General features: G+C 36.4%; 1 protein-coding gene across 3 annotated transcripts in view; it reads right to left on the reverse strand.

The window, feature by feature from the left end:
• Positions 1-5,877: 5,877 nt before the first annotated feature.
• Positions 5,878-20,511, reverse strand: part of LOC132920381 (zinc finger homeobox protein 4) — a 106,400-nt gene continuing 91,766 nt past the window's right edge. For all 3 annotated transcript variants that reach the window (XM_060982731.1, XM_060982733.1, XM_060982732.1), the window contains exon 5: positions 5,878-10,852. In XM_060982731.1, the coding sequence (XP_060838714.1) occupies positions 9,849-10,852 (1,004 nt within the window). In that variant the 3' untranslated portion in view covers positions 5,878-9,848. The remainder of the gene's footprint in view (positions 10,853-20,511) is intronic.

A 20,511-nucleotide genomic window follows, 5' to 3' on the forward strand; every position in this document is an offset into this window, starting at 1 on the left:
TACGTACCGATATATAATATAATAAGAGTTGCGCGCGCGAGCAACGGAGACGGCAGTAATAATTATACCCGGCGTCGGAGTGTGGACACGGCGTAGTTAGAAAGAGCGAACCCCACCCACCCCGGCCCGCGGATCACCTCCGCGTTTCTTGTCACGTTTATGTTACACACACACACACACACGCTGGTATAGGTACACACTAATTATCCACACACACACAAAGATCGATCCTCAGGCTTAATTTTTTCTAGATCTCTTTCGGGTCATTGTCTTGGCGGCGGCCCTCTCCTCAGCGCGGTATAATATACGCACATCGTCGTACCTATGTATATATATATATATATATATATATATAACGTAATAATTATTATAGTGTGCACCACAATGTATATACATAGCGCTCTGTGATTGTACGCACACACACACAAACGCGCGTGTGTAATTATAATTATTATTCGGAAAAAAAAATGATAATAACAATTAACAGAGTGCCTATATAATAATTATATTATATACACGACGACGACCCGACATAACACACTTACGCACGAGATTACGGGCATTACATAATATACCTATACCACTCGCCGCTAACCGTACGTTGGTCGGTTTTTTCTCAGCCGACGTGAAACTTATCTCATGTGCGTGTGTGTGTTATCTATTCTTCTAGCGTACGCCTAACATCTGTTGATCGGCCGGCCAATTCGTCGCCAAAAAAAAGAAAAACCGTAACCGCATAGGACCTCGCAGTCGTTATCTCCCGTGACTGCGCTCTCCGAAAACCGTCGAAAAACAAAACACGCGCCCCGGACACGCGACGGTCGAATTATGTAATAGCCAATAGGTATACTGTTAATATTATTCTATATTCTATGACCGATTCGATAGAGGTACATAATAATATAATGATCCCATACGCGGTACGATAATATTGGCGACTGCAGCGAACCTAGGCCATTCATACGGGGGGGGGGGATTTATTTTCTATTCTCATAGAAAATTATCTTAAAAAGTAACGTCACAGCTTAATAATTTTATTAATATACATAGGAATCATGATATTTTATACTTGTAAAATATAACATTGTAATACCTACATAAAATAAGAGATTTTTATTTATTTAAATATAGTACCTATAATATAATGCACTCATATGATACATAAGGGAAGCGAATGCCCAATCCTCCACAGGCACGCCACTGATTGACGATGCGTACAGAAGTTTATACTAGAGCTGCAGAAAGTCGTAAGAGATTCGCGCTTTCTCTTTGAGTGCCTCGATGTCATCTATATCTGAGACAAACGATATTTACTTCGCGATGACTTAAATTGAGATTTATTTGATCATTATCGAATGCATATTTTTGCATAACGTATTTCGACGATATATTAATTAAAATATAAAGTACAATACGTTATATTTCATACGTTTTAGTAGGAAATATTATATGTTTTGTATAACTTTGTTTTTCTATATTATATAAGCGACTAATCAATAAATATAATATATTTTGTGCGCTTGTAACTATCAACGAATAACGATGTGTTGACGTATATTGTGTGTTATGACGTAGTACATCTATCACGTACCCAAACAAGAGCTTGATAAAATAATGTGCATATATATTATATATATAGTATATACTATATTTTTTCTGTCTGTACGGCGTTTATGATTTGATGAACAAAGTAATGTATAAAATACCTATATATTGTGCTATCGGTAACGGGCGCTCGTAACGGGCAGAAGGTTATAAATTTGTAAACGGACTTGTAACATTATTACTACGTGTACAGACTCATCACTTGTACGGTGGCGTCTTCTGTATGTATACCTCAGCGGGCAGTCTTTTGTTTCACCCAGACTAGAACGTGTCTTTTCTGGTAAATCTGCTCAGTTTGCTATGCTATTTACACAATGTACGTCTCTGTTTATACGTATCACGAACAATAATGGAGATTGTAGAAAAAAAATCAATATATGAGGGCACACGCGACATAATAGCAGTCCCTTGAAGTTTATAATGCCTGAGTGACCGAAAAAAAAAGCATCGTAAATTTTCATTTCAAAGCAAAACATAATTTAATATCGAGTTTGACAGTTCTTAATTTCATACCTGTGCCTATTGTTAAGATCCCTTTTGTCGAAATTATACTTTATTTTTCACCATTTACACATGCTCAAATCATAGTATTATGTCCTGTAGACATACATTATCTATACCTACATTAGCTTAATCTGACCCGGTCAGAAATGTCCAAATGGACTTGTGTTTGACCGACAGTTTTTGCACAAACCATTTTCTTCGACTTTTCTGACAAAGGATTAAGTATAATACTATAATAGAATATTGTATATTATAATGATTATGTAGAAACTCGGAATCCCTGTGGATCGCCCTCACACGTGTCTCGTTCATTTCAACGTGGACAGACGAAATAGAAAAATGACAAAAAATGCACTTTATAATACAATATAAACAGCCATAAAATAAATAGGTACCTACATCATTATTTATAACCATCACAGATGAAGAATGAGTGTAAATAGATGAATATCAAGTATGGCTTTAAATATAGTAACTTGTATTTATTTTCATACTCGTATATATATGTAAAAATTATTTATAAATATATATGTATACGAACAGAGCTAGAGGTATATAGGTTTTTTTTTTCAATACGTTTGCACACCGAAACGTGCCGGACCTCTTGGCATTTGGGTCGGATCTCCGTTACGACGACGAAAAAAATGTATATTTTTTCTTTTTCTTTTTTAATTTCTATGTACGTGATAATAATAATTCATAGTCTCGAGACGTAATTATATATAATACACATCACTGCAGTGCGGTACAGTCGTCGTTCGTCTTGCCCGTTTAACCGAATGAAACGTACATACCTACTTAATTATATTATCGCAATGTCGATACAAAACAGCTCGACTGTACAATAAAAAAAATTGTAAAAAAAATACCAATACACGCGTATATCGAAGAAGTATATAACGTGATATTATGTATACGTATATTAATATTTGGGCCTATGATATTATACATAATATTCATAAGCCAATCGTTAAAAATGTATAATATTATCCACACAACAACTGGTCAACACCATTCAACGACTGTATATATTATATTAGTTTATACGTATACTTGGTGTCCTCGGGACAAAAATAACGAAATAAGTATGTGTTGAACCAAATTAGATTTCAACTAACTTGTCTGATGATATTCACCCGCCGTCCCTCAAAATCGTTCATCCGCCGTCAATATAATATACTCGACAAATTGAACTCTACATTGGCTATTATATCGTTTTAAAATATCAAATCAATTTTGTGTGTGTATGCTCATACAGTCATACACATTACACATAACCTAACCTAATCTGCTTATACTCATTACAATACTAGGTTTATTGTTCATATATATACAGTATACACCCCATGGGGCATATACGTGCATATAGTATTTAGGTTTACTAGAGTTAAACAGCTATGACTTTAAATATACAATTTCGAATGATGTCATGGTGTTTGTGGTTGATATTAGGTAATGCTGTGTTATTAATTGAGACAAATGTACAAATCAAAAAGCTGTAACAACTTTATAGATGTAAATAGGTACTTGCAAACAAAGTCGAAATTTCTATTTTTTAAACTATATAAAATATGAATAACGCATCTCATACATCTCGACAGCAAATATTAAAAAAAAAAATTGATAAACAAGAATAAAATAAATAGGTAGGTACAATATGACTTTGGTCTCATATAATTTAACTGAATATGTATGTGTTTTTTCGACGCGTGAGAAAACTAAAATTAACCTATATATTTAAACGTCGATAACTCGTTATTGTCTTTCACGCACTGCACGTGTTTATTCGCGTATTCCTATATTACAATATTATTTCTAAAAAGACTGGTATAAAAGTTACCATTATAAGTTAAATGACGGTTAAAAAAAATTAACTGGCAGTCGGGGTTAAACGTTACTTTTTATTATATTGATCAAAAAAAATGAAGTTACTTTATATTTTCGCAGGTCAAAAGTTTTTCGAAGATGAAAGTATAGGTATAAGCCAATATAGTTATCTACAAAAAAAGTTTTAAATTATGTTTCACCAGACCAACTTTGTATTTCCATTATATTATTATAATAAACTGAAAATTATTATATTGGAAATATTTATTATAGCTATTATAAGAAACTACGATGTAATGCAGTGTATTATATCTCGGTTTACCTAGATAGAATAGGTTTACTTGGTTTTGTAGTGTACATTGGACCAAAATATTTTTTTGCAGTAGGATACAGTTATGGCGTATTATAGAAGATAGATGTACTATATAGTTTAGTATATTTACGAGTATACAGTTAAGTAGTTTACTAATTTAGATCGATTTAAAAAAAAAAGTTTAAATTATTATTCTTATTCTAAAAATAAAATATTTATTAGTATGAGACATTTCGCTAATGTTAACTTTTGAGAATAACTTATCGGTTATTATACTTATTAACATACCTAATACTAATACTTATTGCGTTATAAACTGTATTCGTAGTAAATAATATAGTTATAATAACATAACAAATTTTAACGCTAATGAATCGATAATATAATATTTCAGACTTACCTTGATTCGATTATTTTCATACAGGTTGAATGTTATTGTACTGTTGTACTTTTCGTACACGCTCCGTGTGTCTATCTGAACGGGAATGGATGGACTGTTTCGACCATTGATTTGACCGTCTGATCAATCGTAACGCGAACCCTACGTTTTATTCATCGGATGTCGGCTGATATTCACAGTTTCACACTTACTGTGTTTTATTTTGTATACATTTTATAATTAGATGCTACTACAATCGTATTATTGATAGCTAATCGTTTAGGTATTTGTTTAAAGTTTAGATATCGGTTATCGGTAGTAAAAATATAACCAAAACTCGTCTTTAAATAATATCATTAGTTATTAAAGAAGTAGCAATAATAATAATTATTATGAGAAAAACTGTGTTTGGGAGGAGTTAATTGCTCTTGTATGGTACCTTCAGTAAATATGAAAATGATTATGAACGAACATGCAGTAAATAAAGGGTGTTTCATAAAGTGCGCAATTTTTGAAATACGTGGGATTTTTTTTGTTTTAAGGTTGTCTGACCTGTTTTAATTATTTTTGTCATCTATTATCAGAATGTTATTCGTTTTTATTTAACTTAATAAATGTCATGGAGCAATTCAGTAACCACTAACCACTAACCATCAGCCTATGTATTGCATTTTCTAAAATTGCGCACTTTATGAAACACTCTGTATTGTTACATGCAAAACCATAGTATGTCCGTGTACGTTACGTATAACTTTAATAGGTACTTTTAATTTACTATTACTTTTTATTAACTGGTACAGAAACTCATGATGCAAGGACGAGTCTGCGCCCTAAACATGGCCGAAGTCAAAACCTAACTTTTTCAGATAGTTATGAATCAATTGGTAACAATGTGTAAGTAAATACATAGGTATTCAAAATTTGTAAACCAAAATACTTTAATTATTTTTTCTATTCACCCGAGTACCAGGTTGATAGACTTGTGTACGTAGTATATTAATATATTATATCTCTTGTCGTAAACGCCATTCACACCTTATCGTGCACATGTATACAGTGCAGTATTATAATAGTTCTATATTATATATAAATAGTAAATTCGTCTTTCGACTACTGCGACTGGCTATGGTTAGCGGTTACATCCGTGGTATATGCATCCGACACTACGGGCATAATATAATGAAAAGCATCGTAGTTGTAATGACAGGAATAGGAAATTTATCAAAAGGTAAATTGAAAATAAAAACACTTGTTTAGACCAAATTTGTAGACTACAATTTTAATACAAGAATCGTGTAAAACATTGTGTGATACCGCAGTGGGTTTTTATCTTTTTATTTTATTATTCCGTCAAACGACAAATAAATACATTAGTACATAATATAGGAGCATACACGTAGGGGATGGTCGGGTGGCGGGAATGGAGGAGTTTCCTCGGAGGGTGTTGTGAGTGACGATGTATATATACGAACCGACGTGTAATATTATTGTGACTGGACTCGACGAGACCGGCACATCGTTCGTATAATATACACGCACTCACCGGGGGTAAAGAAAAAATAATACACGGCGGCGGTTGACGTAGGTACCTACTTACACTATAACAACATCGTGGAAAAACAATAATCACAATAATAATACATTATAATATTACGAGTACATAGGTTACCTACGCACATACACAATTCGTACGTTATCGTAGGTGGTGATTATAATTAACATATTATATTATTTCGAATAGGAAAAAAAAATACAAATGAAAAAAAAACAATTCCAAAAATCGATATTGCGTTTGTCCTTATATTGCGATATACAAAACAGGCTAAAAAAATAGTTAGACAGAAATCAAAAACGTAACATGATAATAATATGTCCGACGGACGATGTCAACGCCACCGTGGAGACCGGGAGCCAGATAATATTACACTTTATTACAATTTACAATAATATATGTTATAAAATGACCGATTTTTGTGATTGTATACTTTGGGTAGGTGTTGAGGGGGGGGGGTGAGGACGTGACTGTTACATGTATGCGTACGGGGCTGGGTTGTATACGGTATTATGACAAACTATAAATAAAAACAAAAAATAATATTCAAATAAAAAAAGAGAAACAAAAACACCAACAATGCACACGTTTAGTATAACTCTAATAGTAAAATGATACATTCATATAATTGTTTGCCTTAGACGTTTAATAATAATAATAATAATAATAATAATAAAATAATACTACTAAAATAGTCGTAATTAATCAAATGTTAATCGTTATTATTTTTGTTTTTTTTTTGTATAATTTTATTTTTTTTTTAATTTTAAATATATATTTTTATATATATTTATAGAAAAAAAGCATTAGTATTAATTTTATACTTTTCTTAAAACTTTTTTTTGTTTTTATGTTATAATTATATAATAATAATAATAATTATTATAATGTATAATATATAATATATAATCATTATCATTTAATTAAATTTATTCATTATATATTAATAATAATATTTTTTATATAATAAAACAGGAACCTTAGTACATATGTCAGCTAAATATAGGAACCTTGAATGCTGGGAGTGGATATCGGTTGTCGCGGAGGGCGCGACAATAGATATCGCTGTTTAAGTTTTTTTTTTTTTTTGCTTTTCGTAGTTTTTCTCGTTTTACCGTTTTCATCTTGTCGCGCGCTCGCGCCCACGAGGGGAGGTTCGGTGTGACGAATTGAACGGCGAATACTCGCGATAGTGCCCAACGTGCGGGCGGATGTCGTATGTGTCGTATGTGCGTGGGGCGGTGCGCGCGCGCCTAAAACGTTTTCCGGGGACGGGGTGCGTCGTCTCGTCCGCCGTCGCTGGCCGTGTTGCAGCCGCGCCAACTACTGGCTCCTCCGTGCGTGGAGAGTATGTGCGCGGCGGCCGCAGCGTCGGCGGCAGTGGACGGCGCCGTCAAGTCTCGCTCCCAGCGACGAAGACTTCACCGGCCTACCGGCTGCTGATCGGGGGAATGGACGGTGCGGGTAAGGGGGGGAGAAGGAGGTCGATTAAAGGATGGTGCGGGTTCTTTCACTCCGGAGTGGGGGGGAGGGTAAGGGGTATAGGTGGGGCGGGTGAGAAGTGGAAACGCGTGTCTCGGAGCAATGGGACGAATGTGTTTTTCGTGTTTTGACTCGATTAGTGGAAACCTATATAATAGGTATATTATTATTATAGGTGCATTCTGTGTACGCATATCCCGCCGGAACACTTTAAACTCAATAAGACTTACGTCGATCGATTGAAATAATGATATCGTGTAGTTATGAGGAATGGAAGTGTCCAGGTCATTGGATCCAACAAATGGTTGTATAGTACGCAGTTTGTTGATTATTACGAGATAATAAATAAACCATGTATTCATATCGGATATATTTAGGAAATATATAGGTGAATATAATTTTTCGTTTTTGTAGTTCCGGCGAGTACACTCGTGACTATCGGGCGCGATGTTTGGGGAGGAGGGGAGAACAATGCAGGGGACGATTGGGGACATATGGGGGCCACCGGGGGGCAACGGGGATCGCGGGCCCTTTGGTGCCAACAATTCAAAGGACACTCGGTCCACGCCCCCCGAAATTTTTTAAAAATAGTGTATACATTTTATTACGTATACGAAAAAAAAAAGATAATTTATATAAGTTTATCGATCTGTCGAAAAGAAATCGGTTAAAGTAATCCAAACCGTTGAGGGAGTATAATGTCGTAACGTTATAATTTTTTTCCGTTCCGAAGAAACACAAGAATGCCGAAACAAGTGAATAAAGAAAACAATATTAGATCGGGGAGCATATTATAAAATAAGTTTGTTAGTATGTAGTTAATTTTTTCTCTTTTTACACATCTAGAAACACTGCCTTAACATACTATAATATTATTTTATTTTGTCTTCAAACATTAATGATATATTATATATAATTATAATGAGTTTATTCAATTAAAATAGGGCATATATTTAAATATATTTATATATTTATATAATATTTATCGATTGCTAATTCATTAAATTAATTAAAATTATTACAGCACAATTATAGCGAGGTGTTTGTTACTTGACTTAATATCAATAATAATTTTGAATACAATAAATATTCATTAAATAAAATTACCTACCTAAAACGTATAATAATAATAATAATAATAATAATTGTAGAAATGCATTACAATACTTAAAACCTAATGATGATTTTTCGGTTTAATCTTTCCGTACTCTCTTTTCATATTTACACAAACCTATATATATATTATATATATATACGTATTTATATATACTCTAAACATATACTAAGAAATACTAAGCGACCGTAAATGATTGCGCTAAATTTTACATCGTTTCATAATAACTCGTGCAATCGAGTTTAGTACGTTTTCGTTTTATATAATTATATCATATTTTCATTAGTAGTTTCCAAAAAACCGCACGTATCTTTTTTAAACGGCGTCAATAAAAAAAAAAAAATAAGAAAAAAACCTATATAATACTATTAAATAGTATAATAATAGTAATAATATAATAATAAATAAATAAATAAACAAACAAACAAACAAACAAACAAGTAGCGTAAAGGAACTTTCAGTTATCGTATTTTTTTGTTTTTTTATACACACATAAATAATTAATTCTTTTCGTATCGTTAGTGATTTTTCTTAATACGAGGAACTACGTACCTTTTTTGAGATGAAAACAAAAATAGTGAGGAAACGAAAGACCGTAGAAATTGTTTGCTTAATACACAACTTTTAAGACGGGACGCGCAAAAAAGGGGAGAGGCGTGGTACTGTTTTTTTTTTCGTAATCATATTTCATCAATAATTGTTTACCCGACTAGAATAAAGACGCGCAGCGTATACGGATAACACTGTATTATTATATCATACGAGTGCAAGAAAATCGCAATAACTAAAAAAAAAAATGAAGAAAGTCCTCTCCCCAGGAACATGAGTGTGTCGAAAAGGAACTTTGGGTAAGTTTTACACAATAATATATAAATAAATAAATAAATAATAGTAATAATAATAATAATAATAATAATATACATACACACATTACATACGTTTTACATAACATATTTTGTCGTAGTCATCGTCAGCGGCGGCGGTGACGGCGAAACCGGAGAAGTCTGCGGACCGCGTGCTGACGGCGAACAAATGATGATGGATGGTGGTCGGATTCGTGGATTGGTCGGAGTTATTGGCCACTGCTCGGCACGGCTGGCGCGACGTTGCACGCGGCCGGCGGCGCTGTGAACTTGTGCATCTTGGCGGTGGCCGCGGCGGCTGCTGCTGCGGCTGCGGCGGCGGCGGCGGTACCGGACGACTTCTTGTCGGCGGACGGCGCGCAAAACAGATTGGCGTTCGAGTCGCTGTTGAGGTCGCGCGGCGACGGACTGCGGCCGACCGCCTTGGCCGCGGCCAGTGCCGTGATCTGGTTCACCACGTCCTCCATCTCGTCCGAGAGGTTGGGCGACGGTTGGAGCTGCTGCATGTGCAGTTGCTGTTGCTGGTGTTGCTGTTGCTGTTGCTGCTGTTGGTGTTGCTGCTGAAGGTGATGGTGGTGGTGGTGGTGTTGCTGCTGCTGTTGTTGCAGGTGTTGGTGGCGGCCGACCGACGAGGTGGCGGTGCCGTAATGACCGCCGCGGTGGGCCGTCTCGATATGTGCGCGCAGAGCGTGCACAGTGCCGTACGTGTTGGTTTCGCCGTTGGCTCCGATGCCGCAGGATCGGCATCCGTACGCAGGGTGGGCCAGGGCCACGGACCCGGTGGTGCGGCAGTCGCGTTGCTGGTGCGCGGCTAGGCCCCCGTTATCCGGGAACGCCAGCTGGCACTTGGCGCACGCGTGCCCGACCGTCCGGCCTCCGTCGATGGCGTAACCCTCGGCCGGCAGTTCGGAGGCCGGCACGGTGGCCGCCACTTCGACCACGGCTGTCTGGTCGGGACGCACCGTCCTGCACCGGTCGGCGATGGCTTGGATCACCGACTGGTCGAGTTGGAGCATCCGCACCGGAGTTCCCGACTGGCCGGTCTGTTGTTGCTGTTGCTGATGTTCTTGCGAGCCAGCGGCTGGTGTCATGGTGCCCGTGGACGTGTTGTTGTTGTTGGCTGCGGCGGCGGCTGCGGCGGCTGCTGCTGCTGCAACAGCAGTCGTACGCATACCGTTGGTCGTGGCCGCCGTGGTGCTAGGAACGCCACCGGCTGTAATCATATTCGCGATATTAGAATTTCCAACAGTCGTAGGTACTAGTTAAATATTATATTCATAAGTAAACGTATCGCTATATAATACAATGGATATACAAGGCTGGGCAAATTAACACGAGTTTAAGAGTTAATTTTATTCTAACGGTTTGTCTATAGACTTGTAGATGTCCACATTTTATTATTTATATAGTTTTAAGTTTGTGTAAGGTAACGCTGTTCAATAATATAGTGATATAAAGTAACAATAAAGAAAAAACTTTTTTTAACTGAATAAAAATAAATTATTATTAATTATTTTTAAATTGTGTACTATAAGTTTTAACTAAGTTAGTAAATATTTTTTTAACTTAACTTTTTTCTTCTCATTACATATTAATTTAAACTATAACTGAGTTAAGAAAAATAAATCATCAATTTGCCCAACTTTGTAATTATATTAACATTGCTGTATTTAACCGGGTAAACTATTACGTCGTCTGTCTTTGTCATGTCCAAAATTTAATCTCGACGCAATCATGTCAGTGAATACTGTATATAAATTTAGTGAATCAGAATGCGATAAAAGGCACATGACACGACATACGACGTAGCTATGTACCGGATTTGTGTAATTATCACCGTATAGCAATTCAAAATAATATTATTATTTAAAAGCGGTATTTTCAACGGTAATCCGTGAAAAATGTATGCCATCAAATCATAATCTTCATATGAATTATATAGGTGCTATTAAAAACCACATATAAATATATTATATTGATGGGTCGCAGTCTCGTGATGACAATTATAGTGTGATACGGATATGATTTTCGGGACACACTGCATTATATATTTGCTGCAGTTGTAAAACCGGGTTTTCATTTGGTATGTCTCGTTATTAAATTCTACTTGTTTAGGTGACGTGTGACCGACTATCATGATTTACTAAGAATTAATAATCTGTTATCGATGTATGTAATTAAAATAATTTTTATATAATGTATACACGCGTTTGTAATTATTATTTTTAGTACTTTTAATGATCGGTTATTAACATAAGCTTTGCTCGGTATTCTGCCCGATGCACATTCTATAACTTTTTTTATATAATTTATCTTTTTTGAGGCACTGAAGGGGAAGTAAAAAGGCCTAACCGACGAAATGAATTACGTATATTACCTATATACATGTAATTAATACACCGCAGAACATATGGCATCACGGCATGGTGTATTGAAAACCCGACTTAAATGTTCAATATGATTAAGGTGCATGGGCGCGTATCATACGCGACGTATCGTACTCGCGCGTTTTTGGTTACATTGGTTCTATCTACTCCGACGATGGCGCGTATGATACGCGTCCATGTGAAACGGGCCTTATAGATATGTATGGACTGGGCTGACCGGATTTTCGGTTTTCCGGTGCAACATCGATCGTAATGCATTTTTATGTTTTTAACACAAGAAAATTGCGATATGCCCCGTGGTCCGTATTCATATACATTATACATGTACGCTCTAGTTTTGAGTTTTGGTCAAGATATACGATACCTACGGCCAAATTTTACAGCAATGCGAAATTTGTACGACTCTCTATATATTATATACAAGTGTACGGCGTTTCGTATACCATATTATATAGATACAGTAAATATGTTTAAATCGTATTCTTTTATTCTTTTTTTTTACATCCACGTCGTATCGATGGATAGGTCAACCATACGCATTGGGCGCGTAAGTCATCGTGTGCAGGGCTGTTGAACGATCGTACCAATAATAATATAATATGTAATACGTTTATATAATATTAGTTGTGTAGGTATATTATATTAGGTAGGTGCATATTATAATACTCGTATATTATGTAGACGACGAGCCGACGTTCGGTCAATAATAATTTGTCGAACACCGTCTGTGGTGATTTTAAAAGACACACTTAAACGTTATCTGTCGTCGGAGAACGACGAAATAAAAAAAAAACCGACAAAAAACCAGTTTAGTAGAGAAATAATAAAGGACCGAACGAGTCTGCCGCCGATAAAACGCCGGCCGTGTTAAAACACAACACGGTCGGATAATGGACGCGACGAGTGTGGCGTACACGGCGTATACCTGTAAGCGATAACAACTGTCTCTCCCCTACACACAATATTATGTACTTACTTATGACACACACACACACCCAAACACACTGTATTATCGTACTATTAATGCATATAATAATGTGTACCAACAGGCAACAGAGTATATATACCTATATGTATATATTACCCTCAATCACTGTATCACTTTTTCTCTCTCGGTCTCCGAGACATCTTTCCGGGCGGACGACCGACTGGCGGTCGTCGTTATCTATGCGACAGTGTTATAAAATCATATCATGTTATTACGACGGTAACGGTTATCTCGAGGACCAATGTATACTACGCCTTGTTCCGCGTGCAGAACTCATAATAAAAATGATATTGCGGTACAATACTCAATACTCGAAATATTCGATATATTAATATTATGACGTAGTGTGATGTATTATACGACGCACAGTTAATCCAATGTTAAACTATGTCATAGTGTTATGATTTCCAAAAAAAATAAAAAAGAGACACACCGCTTGCGACGACCCGCAGCCTCAAAGCGCGCACCGACCCGCGACTGCCGCCCGATCACCTCCCTAAATGTAACAACATATAAAACACACACACACAGACACACATATAGATACACACATATATTAAACAGTTTATTGAGCGTACACTAGTTACATATTAATATCATTAAAGGTATATACCATAGAAAATGCATAATATATTCGAGGAGTATCATCGTCCGTCCAAAAACCGTATTTATAATATCTATATAATAAAAATCATTTTCATCGTTTCACGTCTGTTTCTATTTCGAATATTTCGATTCTTCTCGTATCACATTATATTTTTATTAATATTATTGTATTCGTTCCCCGCCATCAGGTATATGTGTACTTTATAATACAATATACTACGGCCTATGCAGAGTGGTGCCTACATGGCTACTGGCGTCCACGGCAATATAACGTTTTCGTTACGTTTCAATTTCATTCGATAGTCCAAACGAATTTCTCGTTTGCCCGATACGCATCGTACACGTGTTATTTTATTTGACGAGTAATTCTCCCAAAGTATATATTTTTTACGCGCGTGTTTTAATGACGTGATCGATTAACGACTGAGGTAAAAAATACAGACGAACGCGCGACAGGCGAGGCGAGGCGTAAAATTATTATTAGGGTGATCCGACTGTCAAACGGTCCGAGAACGACGGACAGAGATGGTATACGAGCCACGCGACGTCACACGATGTTATAATTTAGGTCTATATTATAATAGTACTTTTACGTAGATCATTGTCATGAGATCCTATGTGAGTGTTTTTTTTTCGAATTTTCTGTCGTAGACAACGTGTATATAAAAGATAGTTATTTTATTACGCGCTAATAATTAATATACTTGTTTTTCCATCAATGCGTCCGAACGGCCGGAATATCATTAAATTAGTTTCTACAAGAGTCTACAAATCTGACGCACAAACAAAACTACACTGCTCAATTTTTTTTCGAATCGCGCTTTTTCAATAATATATGTGGCAGAGGCGAACTCCCATATAGAAGACGCTGAAACGTACGATCATATCGATCGTAAAATGTGTTTTTGTGTTGTGCGTTTGTCTAAAAGAGCGAATCTCAATTTTTGGCGAAATCGTGTTGAAAAATCTATAGTTAAACTTATTATCTTTTACACCTACATACATTTCGATCCACTTTTATACATGCATACATATAAATTATTTAATCAATAGTAAAACTATAATATATTATTATGTAAAAGTTAAATTTGATATATTTTAAAATAAAATGTCCACGAAAATTTAAATTTAAAATACACTAGAAAAGTCCTAACTACTCAAAGCTAAATAAGAAGTGAAATCGGCACTTTTAAACCCAACCACAACTGATTTACATTATAATTTGATGCATTTCATTGGATTTCTATTATTTTTTTTACTGAAATTTTAGTCTGGGCCACGTGTCGTCACAACATATTACAATCGCGGTAACAATTTTTTACTCCCACTCCTGTCACAACCAACATATTATAATACACGTACCTATAGTGCGTATAGCGTATGATATACTGTTGACCGGTCACTCGATTTCGATTGTCTTTACGGTTTTTTTTTTGTCGTCGTCTGCGAAGGACGTCCAGACACGACACACGCGCAAACACCGCAGACACAATATATATAGGTACGCGCGAAGTTTTTTCAGTAAACATATCGCACCGACTGGCACACGGGCACTCTGCGGAATATTCATTGTTGTGGCGGCACATGATCGGAGTGTAATATCATTCGCCGCGGTTGGATTTGCAATAATAATTAGCGGCGGGGACATGGTCTTCTAATAATTTATATTATATACGAGCACGTAGTACCTATAGAGTCCCACATAAAATAATATTTATGTGTGTGTGTGTGTGTATTGTGTATAATATGTATAAAATATATTATATTAACTGCGCCGATGTGTAATCGGAGTAATAAACTAATAATATACGTCCGGGAGGGTGGTGATGTGGGGAGAAGGGGAGGCAAAAACTCATTCCGAAAACGAATAAGTCCTTGCCGGCGGATTATATTATTACAACGACAAAGATATTATATTATATATACGTATTATGCTAATGAGACGGATCGACACACACACATGTACATAATATTATGTTATAGGTTGTATATGCGTACGATTTTTTTTCTTGTATAAAATAATGTAATACGTTTATATGTATGTGTGTGTGTGTGTATATACAAACGTCGCGACACCGCCGTCGGATGGCCTTTTTTATTATTATTATTATTATTATTATTATTATTATTAATGGCTTCCAGTTTTTAATTTCCAAGAAAGTAATGTGAGTGAGTGAGCTCGACGAGCACGAGTTCCTTAACGAACGCCGCCGAGTCGCATATATTGTATTATATTATACGTGTATACCTATAGGTACGAGCGGCGGCGTCGGTGGATAAAATAAACGTATATAAAATGTGTCAAATGCAAATGAGCGTAATAATAATAACCACGTGAAAGAGTATAAAAATTATAATAAAAAAAAATAAAAATACAAATAAATAATGGAAACTAATAATGAAATATGGTCGGACGAGAGGCCCACGTTCGGACCGCCACAGTATTATAATAATATTATATATGTATATATATATATTATATGATGTGTGTGTGTGGTGGACGAGATTGAGAATAAAAAGAAGAAGAATTAAACGCGGTGCGCATGCGATGTGCTCGCATATAATTATAATAAGAAATCTGAACGCGAGTGTGTGTATGAATATACGGAAATCCCCCGGAGGTGTGGTTGTTAATTTTAACATCACTTTAATATGTAAATTAGTAACAGTTACTAATGAGCGACGGCCCCGTTGCGAGTAAATCTCCTTGTCTACCGCCACTATATTATACCTGTACTGACCACCGACCATATACCTGGCCCATACCGAACACCACTTCCACCACGTCCACCACCGCGGGACCTATCGTTCGATTATATACGCGTAGATACAAATATTATTAAAAAGTAGCCGCCGCCCAACCGGGAGGTATAATATTGTAGACTTGTAGTAGCATTGGTATAGTGGTGCACCACGTGACTCCTAGGAATCCGATTTGCATTTAAAATTGGTAAGACGTTGTTATAATCGTTATTAAAACACCACCGCCGACGTCACACTCTCATAATTTTATATTTTATAATAATATCAACGAGTGCCGCACACAACGCTCCCATACGCGCCCGGGTCACGTACCGCACACGGATTTTACTACGGTATAATAATATATAATATATTATTTTTATTTTTCATTATCGTCCAAACGAGATAAATGACATTAATCGTTCGACATTTTTGTACATAAAGGACAAAATATATAATACGAGTCGGAGGTAGGTGCGGTCGTACGTTATATTATCTGTACCTACATTATTATATTGTACGTATGTGACATTTTTTCGTCAAGACGGCCATTGTGTGTTTGTACACAACACGTTGGGCACATAATATAAATATCTTAACGCCACCCACCTCACACTGTTTACGAAGATTTTCCGACATAACATCGCGTTTCGAAATGTCTCTTTTATTATTACTATTATTATATTATTATTATTGTGCGGAGCAGTGTACTACCACAATATGCGTATGTGTATGCGTATATATAGGTACATTTGAAAAAGGTGTAATATATTATTTTATTATACAAATAATAATAGTAAAATCGAGTGATATATTTTATTATTAAAACCCTGCCGAACGCTATTTGGGTCGCTCACAGTTTTTCGTCCCTAACAATGGACATTGTGCGTTACCATGAGTGGTATGTGTGTGTACGTGTGACAGTACTCATTCTGTGTACACACACAAGGTAACGATGATTTTCTACCTGTGGTCCGATAATAAATAATAATATGTATATAATACCGTTTTCGTCCACCACGCGTTAATGCGTTATCTGGCACAATAGACGTGCATATAAGTTTAGTGTTAATATTTATAACTCCCCGGTGCAACGGGTCAAAAACGATTTTGGACTGACACCAAAGGAGTATAGTCCTATAACTCATCCCGAGCATTTAACAATTGAATCGAACGAGAACGTGACACTTTGTGGTCTGAAAAGAATCACCCCAACTAATCCGCATGTCTCGTGCATTCTAGTAGCCAGAAAGTGTCTCGCCTCTCACGTGAAAGAATAACTCTAAAAGTTATTTAAAAATCCTTATTTTTGGCAGTACTGCCTTAACCCGAACCCTTTCCACCCGTCCAAAATCTCGCCTCATACTATATTGTCCTGCATGTCCCTACAGAACTACGGGCGTATATGTTATTATTATATATCTAGCGCTAGCACACACACGAAATAATCGGTTTCGTATATTTCCTCCGACTTGAATAATGTGAACGAGCAAACTGCTAGGATTTTCGACCGGGATTATGTTATACGCGTGAAATTTTTTTTTTTATTAGGGGTCCTAAAACAAACAGGAAACGGACTTTTATCTGTGAGCTTCCCGTGCATCCGCTACCCCCGCCACGGTACACAGTTGTTTGCGGTCGCACGCCTCCCCGGTGCAGTATGTGTAAACAGCGGGGGCGGTGAGCGTTATCTCGCGGGCAGGACGGCCAACAAGCAGGTATTCGGACACGGACACGCGGCGGCGGTGACCGCGGTGTTGTCGTACATGAGTGTACACTGCAACCGAAGCGGGGGGAGGACGAGAAATCGCCCAAAGGGTCGATCGTCCTTTCTGTGTTATTTTTTCCTATACAATAATAATGTCGTACGTTATCCTTCCACTCCCGAAACGCGTCTCGTTTACACTGCCCCGGGCACGTGCTACGTTTTGTTTTCTCGCGCGTCTTATACACATCATACTTGTATATGCGCGTATTATGTTATATAGTTTTTTGTCGGGCGACTATGCTTTCCACCGGTGCTGCAGTGTCGTAAATCGTCATCGAAATCACGTCGTTTCGAGTCCTTGGACCGTCATCGGCGCCGGACGATTTACAATCGGTGTGTATTATTATTGTGCCTAAATATTGTACGACGTGTAAAACACTGGCGCGCATATATAGGCACGCCGCCGCCCATATACGGTGACCTTATTTTTACAGCTCTCTGCACTTGTCAAATTTCAACCCTTTTCATCCGTTTATGCGCGCATCGTATACATATATATGTATACTGCAGTCTGCCCAGAACAAAACACCCAATCCATACCGCAGCTTCCATGACACAATATATGTATAATAAAATATAATATATAAATATATATTTGTTATGCGTGCAGCGTGATGTGTACAACATAATAAACTATATTTTTTTTTTGTTCCACGCCTAATGTATTTATACACCCGACCCTAATTATTTTATTACGCGGCGTGGAATTTTGTTTTTCTTTCATCCGGCGCACAATAGGTCCGAAGAAAAAAATTGTCCTGTCCTATATAATATAATATAATATAATATATGTATATTATGCGCTCATCGGATGACGGCGGAAGGGGTTTGCCGATACCGTAATTATTGTGACATCTGTATTTATTTCGGGCGCGCGCGCGCTCGCGGGAGAAAATGTGAGAAAAAAAATGTTATTCAAATTATATTGTCGTACATATATTATATAATGACGTTGTTGCAGTTTGCCCCGCGGCGGGTGCGCGCGCGATATACACGGGGAAAAAAAAGCACACACATAAAATAATATAAACATAATATTAGAATATGAATCGCGGAACATAATATACAGGTGGCTCACCGCTGCACACACACATTATAATATATGCATATAAATATTACATAATATATATATATAGGTACGGATGGGTAACAATCAGCGCGTTAGGTTAACCGAATATATTGCGCACGCGCGTATACAGTGCATATAACCCATGTGCATTATTCATACACGTATACATCAAATTATACATGTATATATACGCTCGCGTACGTGTGTATTATACTAAATCGGGATTAAGACACAAATTGTAATCGTTTACGATCCAAAACGTTGGCACACGCACACACACGATGTACCTACAATACTTTAACAGTACATTGCGTTGGAAAGAGGATATAATATATTGTAATGTGCAGCATTGGTCCTATGTATAAATAGTTAACCAACATATAGTTGTTATATATTACACGGCGCAATAATATAGAATATAGGTATAGTCTCTATGTATTTTAGCGCAAACCTAAATACGATCTGAAACAAATAAAGCACGCGTTTTGTTACTTTAAAGCCAATTTATTGCTTGTATTCATCTATAGATCATAATTTCATAGATCTAATCTGATTTTTATACCGTAAAGATTTAGAATTTTTAGTAAATGGTTTTTTTTTTTATTCATTCTGTAAACACTACAACGACTACAATGCCTATGCCGTCTAGTAATACGATCATATAATGAAATAATATAATGCTTAATTTTTGGATTTGATTGGGTGCAAATTTAACTGCTCAAATATCTCAGTATAAACATTTTTTTTAAATATACTACAATAGTCATAGACGATGTTATATTTTTATATATATACATACAAATTTAATTCGACTATAAACCACGGTGACGTGGTCTTGTTTTCGGTGCACCTCCACCCTGCATTTCGTGCGAGGCTCTTTAGAATCGTACGTATAATAATATTCAAGTAGAAATAGTCATGCGATCCGAAAATGAAATTAATGGGCACGGTACACCGTACCTGAGTTTGCCAGGCAGACGAGCACCGTGCCCGCGATTACATTGTCGTCGTGTATTGTTTTTACCATTCTCGTAACCGTTTTTATTATCGTTTAGTATTTTCTATTTCTTGTTTTTTTTTTAATTTTTTTTTTTAATACGCTCCTCGTCATATACTTTTACGCACGATAACCACCGACAACCGATCAAAACATAATCGTTCCATTGCAGTATTCCACGATTCTATTTTCCCATTTATTAGTATTTCAATATACATCATGGGTATCTTTTTTCCTCATTTTCAATGCTCGTCCAATACGAAGTGATATAATTTTATACATTGGGCACCTGCTGACACGTATAGAAACCAATCA

Source organism: Rhopalosiphum padi, chromosome 2 (assembly GCF_020882245.1).
Source record: "Rhopalosiphum padi isolate XX-2018 chromosome 2, ASM2088224v1, whole genome shotgun sequence".
Taxonomy (NCBI): domain Eukaryota; kingdom Metazoa; phylum Arthropoda; class Insecta; order Hemiptera; family Aphididae; genus Rhopalosiphum; species Rhopalosiphum padi.